At 38.6% G+C, this 9,929-nt stretch overlaps 1 protein-coding gene across 3 annotated transcripts in view; it reads left to right on the top strand.

Annotated features, from left to right (window-relative positions):
- Window positions 1-9,929, top strand: part of FOCAD (focadhesin) — a 270,313-nt gene that overhangs the window by 247,826 nt on the left and 12,558 nt on the right. For all 3 annotated transcript variants that reach the window (XM_023533725.1, XM_023533726.1, XM_023533727.1), the window contains 4 exons: window positions 2,711-2,839; window positions 5,004-5,119; window positions 7,609-7,869; window positions 8,527-8,616. In XM_023533725.1, the coding sequence (XP_023389493.1) occupies window positions 2,711-2,839; window positions 5,004-5,119; window positions 7,609-7,869; window positions 8,527-8,616 (596 nt within the window). The remainder of the gene's footprint in view (window positions 1-2,710; window positions 2,840-5,003; window positions 5,120-7,608; window positions 7,870-8,526; window positions 8,617-9,929) is intronic.

A 9,929-nucleotide genomic window follows, 5' to 3' on the forward strand; every position in this document is an offset into this window, starting at 1 on the left:
TGTGTTTCTAGGAATTTAATCACTTTATCTAGATTATCTAAGCTGCTTACATGCAGAACTGGAAACCAAAAGTCTCTCCTTTTATTTTTTTGTTAGAACAAGCACATAAAATTTACCATCTTAATCATTTTTAAATATACAGTTAAGTATATTCACATCGTTGTGAAACCGATTTCCAGAAATTTTTCATCTTACAAAACTGAAACTAGACCCATTAAACAATGCCTACCTTTTCTCCCTCACCCTAACCCCTAATAACCACCATTCTACTTTCTGTTTCTATTAATTTGATTACTTTAGATACTTGATATAAGTGGAATACAGCATTTATCTTGTTACTGGCTTGTTTCACTTAGTGTAGTATCCTCAAGGTTTATCCATGTTGTAGCATATAACAGGATTTCTTTTCTTTTAAGGTTGAATACTATTCCATTTTGTGTCTGTTTCACAGTTTGTTTATACAGTTATCTATCAATGGACATTTGGGTTGCTTCCACCTCTTGGCTATTTCAAACAGTACTGCTGTGAATATGGGTTTATTGAGATCTCTTCAAGACTCTGCTTTCAATTCTTTTGGTTATATACCCAAAGCGAGATTGCTGGGTCATATGGTCGTTTTATTTTAAATTTTTTGAGGAGCCATCATATTGTTTTCCACAGCAGTTCTGCATAATCCCACCAACAGTACAAAAGTGTTCTAATTTCTCTACATCCTTGCCAGCACTTATTTATTTTCTTTTTATTTATTTTTTTTATAGTAGCCATTTTAATCAGTGTAAGGTGATATTGTCATTTTTATTTCTCTGATGATTACTGATGTTGAACATCTTTTCATATCCTTGTCGGCCATTTGTGTATCATCTTTAGAGAAATATCTATTTAAGTGTTTTGCCCATTTATGTTTTTCCTTTTCGCTATAGCTCTTTCTTCAACTGTTTTCACCTTTGTTGACTCTGCCTCTACTTCTGCTTCTCCTTGTTTTTTAACCTCTACTAATTCTGCTGCTTTTCTTGCTGTTTCTGTTTTTGCATTTTTTTTCCTGTGCCTTCTCCTTTCTCCTTGTCTGATGATTCTGTGACTTTTCTTGCTTCTGCTTCTCCTTTTCCTGTGCTTCTCCTTTTTGCAGCTGGTTTCCCTTTTGCTGATCCTGTCCTGCTGCTGCTTTCTCGTTCTTCAGTGCCTGCTGATTCTGTGGCTTTTCAGCCTCTGCTTCTCCTTCTGTGCTTCTCCTTTTTGCGGTTGGTTTCAGTTTTGCTGACGCAGTGATTCTGTGGCTTTTCTCGCCTCTGCTTCTCTTTTTCCTGTGCTTCTCCTTTCTGCAGCTGGTTTCCCTTTTGCTGACGATGTCCCCACTTCTGCTTTCCCCTTTTTCCCTATCTGATGATTCTGTTGCTTTTTCTGGCCTCTGCTTCTCCTTTTCTTGTGCTTCTCCTTTCTGCAGCTGGTTTTCCCTTTGCTGACGCAGTCCCGCTTCTGCTTTCCCGTTCTTCAGTGCCTACTGATTCTGTGGCTTTTCTGGCCTCTGCTTCTCCTTTTCCTGTGCTTCTCCTTTCTGCAGCTGATTTTCCCTTTGCTGACACAGTCCCGCTTCTGCTTTCCCGTTCTTCAGTGCCTGCTGGTTCTGCAGCTTCTCCTTTTCCTGTGCTTCTCCTTTCTGCGGCTGGTTTCCATTTTGCTGATGCAGTCCCGCTTCTGCTTTCCCCTTCTTTAGAGCCTGATGATTCTGTGGCTTTTCTCGCCTCTGCTTCTCCTTTTCCTGTGCTTCTCCTTTCTGCAGCTGGTTTCCCTTTTGCTGACGCAGTCCCGCTTCTGCTTTCCCGTTCTTCAGTGCCTGCTGGTTCTGCAGCTTTTTCTACTGATTCTGTCCCTGCTTTTCCTTTTGCTGATTCTGCCTCTCTTTCTACTGATGCTGATTTCCCTTCTGCTGCTTATGTTGCTCCTGCTACTTTTACTTCTCCTTCTTGGTCTTTTGCTTTTCTATACATCATTTCTGACCTCCTTATAACTTCACTTTTACATGACCCTTAATAGCTACTCCAGTCTTGACTGCACCTTATGTCTCCACTCATAACTACTCCACATTTCATTATTTTCAGATTCAAATTACCTCCCCCATCTGAATAAAAAGAATTTAATGTTAAAGTTATGGTACTGTGTCACAGATAGCTGATTAACCTATAGATTAGCTGTTACCTTAGATGCTCACCTCTGAAGCAGTCAGCCATGGCACAGTCTGAGGTGTAGAATGGTGAATCTCATAGTGCAGAACATGTCCGTGTAGGGCCACAGGTATTGAAGGTAATCCATAATCCTTAGAAGAGACTGTACCTGAGTAGGCAATAAATGTCTCCTCTGGGAGTAGATTGAGGAGTAAATGAGCAGTGAGGCAATAATGTAGAGAAAGTTACTCTTTTTAGAAAGCTGGACAAAAAGGAATGAGAAAAAGTATGGAACATAGCTAAGTAACTATGTGGAATATTCCTGTCCAGACAAGAGGGAAAGACTGGAGACAAATGAGAGAAGAATAGAGGGAACAAGGCTTTGTAGCAAACTGAGTTGAGATTACGAGCACAGGATTGAAAAATGAACCACAATGGAAGATGTAATACCCAGATCTTTTGAAACTAGAAGAACCAGGAGGGAAAGTTGGCCTTTTCCACTTTCATGATGCTATCAAGGTGCTTTATTATTTTTTTCCTTTCTTTTGCAGGCCCTGAATCTGTGCCTCCTTCCCTTCTCAAGGTAGTGATGAAACCCATTGCAACTGTTGGCGAAAGCTACCAGTACCCTCCCGTGAACTGGGCTGCGCTCCTCTCTCCACTTATGAGGCTAAACTTTGGTAAATGTCAAGGTTTTAGGTCTTCAGACTCTGCTTTTAGGGTGTGACTTGAGTAGAAAAATAGACTCTGTGTCACAATTGGTGGTGACTGGATAGACTTTTAGGATTTGGGGTTTGACTTTTTGGATGGGACTGCTGAGTTCCTTTCAGTGTCTTTATACCTTTCACGGAGGGTGGGGAGGAGGAGGCTGAAGACACAGGATGCGCTCATCAAGACAGTACTTGACTGATTTGTGCCTGTTGCTGAGCATCTGTCGCAGGCCCCGGAAAGCCAGGTTTGATGGTTATCAAATTGCATTTCCAGAGCCATGAGTTTCAATGGGATGCTGTAACTGTTTTCTATTGCTGCTATAACAAATTACCACAGACTTTGTGGTTTGAACCAACCATTTTATTATTTTATAGTTCTATAATAACTACAGAATATAGTTCTTGTAAAAACCACAAGTCCAACATGGTTCTCACTGGGCTAAGATCAAGATACAGACAGAGCAGTGTTACTTTCTAGATGCTCTGAGGGAGTGCTGTGGTCTGAATGTTTGTGTCCCCCACAATTTGTGTTGAAATCTTAACCTCCACTGTGATGGAATGAGGAAGTGGAGCCTTTGGGTAGTGATTAGGTCATGAGAGTGGAGCCCTCATAGATAGGATCGATGCCCTTATAAAAAGAGGCCCCACAGAGCTTCCTTGCCCCTTCCACCATGGGAGAACATACCGAGAAGTTGCAAGTCTGCGTCTTAACAAAGGGCCTTCACCAGAACCTGACCATGCCAGCACCCTGATCTTCGACTTCCAGGCTCCAGAACTGTGAGAAATAAATTTCTGTTGTTTATAAGCTACCCAGTCTATGGTATTTTGTTATAGCAGCCCAAACAGACTAAGAAAAGGAGAATTCATTTCTTTCCCTTTTCCAGCTTCTAAAGGCTGCTCACATTCCTTGATTTGTGGCCCCCTTTCTCCATCTTTAAAGCAAACAACAGAGGGCTGATGCCTTCTCATGCTGTCATCTATCTGGTTCTCTGCAGTTGGGAAAGCTTATCCATGTTTAAAGATTCTTGTGATTAATGAGTCTAGTTGAATAACCCAAGATAATGTCCCCATTTCAAGGTCCTTAACCTCAACCACATCTGCAGAGTTCCTTTGCTATGCGAGGTAACATATTCATAGGTTCCAGAGATTAGGATGTGGACATCTTTGGGGACCATTATTCTGTCTACCACAGATACTTTGTGGTGAGAGGCAAAGGGAATGCATACCTCCCCACCTCTCATTCATCCTCTCATTCATCCACCACAACCTCTTTTATGGAATTAATTAACATATAGAAATTTAATTTTATGTACTTGCCTCCATCTCAAAAAAAAAAAAAGAGAGAACAATTTTAACAGTGTTGTAATTGTGGGTGTTTGTGTGTATTTGCTATAAGTGGTCTATTTTTGACAGTAGGGTGCTAACATGTATGATATACAGAAGGAATTATATACTATAATTTAGGTGTAATTTAAGGGATTATTAAAGATGATTTTGACTATGTACAATTTTTCACTTAAAGGCTTTTATTTTAAACTAATCCATGTATAAGATATGATGCTACTACACTGTGTCTTCAGAGATTTTATTTGAAAAATATGTCCCCCTGCCCCTCCCTTCTTTTGCATACTGTATTAAGAATGTTTTTTAGTAAAACTCCTTAGAAAAAGGAAGAAAAGGTCCGGTTGGGAAAACAAATCTGCCTGTGGGGATCAAATTGTTAAAAAGACTTGATCACTAGAGAATGTGACGACATCTTTAAGTCCTTCCAGACCAAGACAGATTTTCCTATGTGCTGAATGCAGGATTGAGAGGAGGGGAAAACAGAGGCAAAGGGATTTCTAGCTAAAATTATCTCAACATCATGTTAGTATTTGAGCATTTATTAGCTTTCTCTCAATATCATAAGAGAAATTTCCCTTGCTCAAGGCCCTTGCCAATTCCAGACTTAGGACTTTGATGCCAGGGGATACTTTTGCCTCATAACTAAAAGGTCTCTTGAAATATCATTTTGTTTACTGAAGTTATATTACCTGTAGAAGTCACTAAGCAGATGCTTTGATTTGAGACACTGAAAGCTAAAAATGAGTCAGAGAAGCAGCTACATTAGATATTCCTTTCCTTTTCTTTTCAGGTGAAGAGATTCAACAACTGTGCCTTGAAATTATGGTGACTCAGGCACAGTCATCCCAGAATGCAACTGCACTCTTGGGATTATGGGTGATGCCACCACTGATCCACGGTCTGAGTGTATGTAGCAACTAAGGGTATTGGGCATCAGGAGGATATGTTTCCCTTTTCTTTGCAGAGGTGTGGCGGTGGGGTGGGGGGGGGGGGGCGGTGCGGAGAGATTAACATTCATTTGGGTGCATGTTCTCAAAGCCAAGAGTGGACAAATGGGATTTTGCAGAAATTGAGGGTTTGACATTGACAGTAGCTGGCCAGAAGAGTGGAAAATTGTGTGATTTAGAACTCTGCCATAACCATCACCATTCATGTTTTCAGCTACCATTTATTACAAAAAAGGGAAAATGATCAGAGATATTAAATTTTTTTTCTCAAGATCATATAGCTAGAAAGGTGTAGAGCTATTTGAACCTGGGTTTATTTGTTTATATCATACATATAATCGTTTCAGTAAGTATTAAGAGAATGGAAAATCTACATGTACTGTGTATGTGATCTCTCCCTCTCACAGAAAGGATAGCAATTAAGGTGAGTCTTGAAGGCTTGGTAGGATTTGGTTAGGCATCAAGTTAGAGGCACCAGGAGATGTAGGTGGAGAGAGTAGATTGTCTCTGCTATGGGGTTCAGTTTGAGCAAAGTGCTAAGGAAGAAGTGATCTACTCTGGTATTTGTGATAGAGAGAGGGGACCAGCACCTTCCATGATATAGGCTAAGGACAGTTAGAAAGAATGGGGCAAAATTATTTTAAAATGTGCATTTAGTAAAGGTGTATAAATTTGAGTATATTTCAAGCTAGGACCAAAAATACACATTTTATGATTCTTTAGAGGTTTACCAATTGATTATACGTTAAATGATCTCATCTTTGTTATTCTATTCTAGGAGGCTTTAATTCTTTGAGCATGCTGCAGAGCCCTCTTATTATTTCCTCAAAATTTTGGCTTCAGTCGCTACTCTGCACTTCTTTCTTTTAAGCTTTCCTACATCTCCTAATATTTTTTTTAATCGAAAGTTGATGTTACTGAGGTCTGCATCTTTTCTGTCAGCTATTATCATTACCTATCTGCTGCCACTTTATGAGCACTTGCTATTCACCCACTACTTGTAAGCACTCAATGAGTACTTTCAGACATCAGATTTAATCTCTTTTCAACCCCGAAAGGCTGATTTTTTTTTTACAGCTTTATTTAGCTATAATTTATATCCCATAAAATATGGCCATTTTAAGTGTAATTGGAGTTTTAGTACATTTTATACATTTTTATCTATTACCAAGAATACTTGCATCACCCCAAAAAGTTTCATTGTGCCTACTTTGTAGTCAATTCCTTGTCCTAATCTCAGACCCAGGCTACTACTGATCAACTCTTTGCCTTTTTAAAAGAACTTTCATATAAATTTAAATTTCACATGAAATTTAGAAATTCTTTAGAATCACACACTATGAAGTCTTTTGTATCTGGCTTATTTCACTTCTGAGCAGTAGATTTTATTGTTTCCATTTTATAGGTTGGTAAACTGAGGAGACAGAGGGTAAGCAAATTTCACAAATCTAATATATGGAAGAGAGTGTGGGTGACTCCAACGTCCATGTCTTAAACACTGAACTATTAACTCCTTCCTTTCGAATCAGGAATAACTAACAGCTTATTTTGTTGACCTCAGAAGTTTCTAGGTTTTAGTGATCTTTCTACTCCTCTTTTAGATCTGTGCCAATTTTTTTGCATTCATGCTTGATTATGGACCTTTCACATTACCTTTGTTAATAAAGTTTGTGAATTCGTTTTCTTAATTATATACCTTTTCATTTAGAAAATGATCTGAAATGGTATGTTCTTTAAAGTAAGCTTCAGATAGCTCATGCAACAACAAACATTGATCTTTGTTGAAATTTACTGATTTTTATCAGATTTTACTTTTTTAATAACACTTCTCTTAGATTTAGTACCACACTTAGTTTCTAAAAAATTTCGAAGCCTATTCTCTTAAAATCTGTGACCCAGAGCTATTATCAACTGTGCCCTTTCTTAGCTCTCATGAACTCTAAGATGCCACGGTCAGTTTCACATGCTCAGCTGGTTCTTCTTTGGTCAGAAATGGTCTCGCATGCCAGTTCCCCTTATTATTTCTCTGTGGTTCCTCAGAATAAGAAATTAATAATATCAAATATTCTGTTTAGTTGATTTCCAGCAGGTGAGCCTTTCATCTTCAGCTCGTCTTGCCAGAGAATGTGACATTAAGACTGTATAGCAACGGTCATGTACTTTTAGAAGCTGCATTTTATTCCCTCACTGAAAAGATCCAGTGTTTAAGCTGAGTGGTTTACAGACGGATTGACAGATACCATAAATACATATGAGTCACCATGGAGCCAAAATTACATGTACCGGTAGCCCATTATATCATGAAGCTTTAGGAAAACGAGGAGCAAGGAAGTTACCTGAACCTTTCTCTCTCAGTCTACTCTCAAACACAGAGATGACTTAGAAGTTTTGAATGTTGCAAACCCAGACTTGCCTTTTTACGTCCGACCTCTTCTATTTTGCCTCCAGCTGAATATTAAGAAATACCTCCTGGTAACTGCACCTCTGTGGATCAAACATGTCTCTGACGAACAGATCCTGGGCTTTGTGGAAAACTTAATGGTAGCAGTTTTTCAAGCAGCTTCCCCACTTTCCAGTCCTGAGTTATGCCCTAGTGCCTTGCAAGGTCTGAGCCAGGCTATGAAACTGCCCAGCCCTGCCTACCACCTCTGGAGCCTGCTCTGTGAAGCTACTGGGAAAATTTTTGACCTCCTGCCAAATAAGATTCGGGTAAGGAACAAAAATATTTACATTCCTGACAATTTATGTTTGGGATTTTTTAAAGCCTTTTTGGCAAAGCAGGGAGGTGTATGTTTTAAGAATGTGGTGGGAAGGCTAGCAAGAAATAACCACATTCTTTACTAAGAATGTGTTTGCTTCCAAGATCTAAATTGAGGTTGAATATTTAGAACTAGAGTCTTAAGCAAGCTCAGAAGCGGGTTAACCAGTGGGCACCAGGAAGTTTGCTCTTAAACCTTTTACCAAATGCCTGTAAGAGATGAGCAAGCTCGGAAACCCGTCCACTTTACACCCATAGAATCCTTGGGCATGTTGTCCAGTACTCCAATCATATCAAGTGATTTAACACTAGCTTTTCCCCTCCTCTAACAGACCTCTGAATTATAGTTTTACAAAGAAGTTAAAAATTCATTTCGAATGATGATTCTGATAAGCAGAAAAGAAAGTACAGCCAAACAAATACCCAAATAACAGGAAAGATGTTTTTTAAATGATAAAAATTGGCCACACATTTTGGTTTGGTTAAAATTAAAATCATACCAGTTGCTGTTCATGGAGATAAACAAATCTACTAATCTGCCAGAAAATTAAGAACATTAAGAAATACTTATATTGTATTTTGACATGCTTGGTTTTTTTCTCTACCAGAGAAATGATCTAGAGCTGTATATCAGTGTAGCACAGTGCCTCTCGGAAATGACTGATGATGAAGCCAATCGGATTGCTCAGATTACTGAGGTAATAACATATCTATATATTTTTTCATTATTGAGGTAGGAATTACAATCGAAGAGGCGGCCAAGGCTAGTTTTGCTTCCTATTACTGGTTAATTTCAGGAAACTATCTCTGTTTCACGCACGTGTCTTGTGTCCAGCCTAGTCGTGTGGCTGGTTCTTAACAAATGTTATAGGGATGGATAGATGGAAGAATAACATTTTAACCTAATCACTTTGTCAAAAACATTTTAGTGCCACCTCTGGGCAAAAATGACAGGACAATGTCTTTAATACAAAATCCACAAGAATGGGAATATTCTGACCAAAGAACTTTCTGGTACATAGAAGGCATAAGTAAATAGTTCTGTTCTCACATTTATTTTTCTTCACCTGATACTTATCCTTTTGGAATGAAGAAAGGTGTCTGATTAAAATACAAGCACTATTAGCCCTGACACAAGATAATTAACAAGTACCCTTCACACCCATACCCAGTCAATGATGAATAAGCAAAAAGTAGCATTCCAGTAAGGTTGCCAGATTTAAAAAATATGTCTTGTTAAATTCAAATTGCAGATAAACAATAATTTTTTAGTATAATGATATCCCAATGTACATGCTTATTCAAATGGCAACCTTGCATACCAAGTGATACCAAAGTTCTAGAACTGTGAGCTCTCACATAGCTGTGGACATCTTATTTTTTCCTCTTTATGAAATGTTTGCCTATTCTGTCGAATCATTGAGTTTCTACATCATGTGGCAATGATTCTCAAAATGTGGAGCCTGGGCCAGCAGCATTAGTATCGCCTGGGAACTGATTAGAAATGCAAATTCTTAACTCCCACCCCCAGACCTATTCAGTCAGAAACTCTGAAGGTGGGACCCAGGTACCTATGTTTTAACAGCTCTTCCGGGTGATTGTGCATCCTAAGGTTTGAGAACCACTGTTAGAGTATTTGGAATATCAGCATTTTGAAGATGAGTTTGTTGTAAGCAGGAAGAAGCAGTATAAGGAAATGCTTAAGAGATTTGATTCAGGAGCCTCAGTGCCAAGGCTTGACATCCAGCTTTCTAATTTACTAGCAATGTGACCTTGGTTACATTTCATTACCTTTCTTTGCCTCAGTTTCTCATCTACAAAAGAAAGATAATAGCGCTTACCTCCTAAGGTTAATTTGAGAATTAAATGACTTAATCCAAATTAAGTTCTTGGAAAAGTACCTGACCCAAGGCAAGTACTCAGTAATTATTATCATAATTATTATATTCATGTATTTTATTATATCCTATTCTTACACTCATGTAATATAGTCAGAAGTAATGCATGTAAT

The sequence above is a fragment of the Pteropus vampyrus genome, unplaced genomic scaffold (assembly GCF_000151845.1).
Source record: "Pteropus vampyrus isolate Shadow unplaced genomic scaffold, Pvam_2.0 Scaffold109, whole genome shotgun sequence".
Lineage (NCBI taxonomy): Eukaryota > Metazoa > Chordata > Mammalia > Chiroptera > Pteropodidae > Pteropus > Pteropus vampyrus.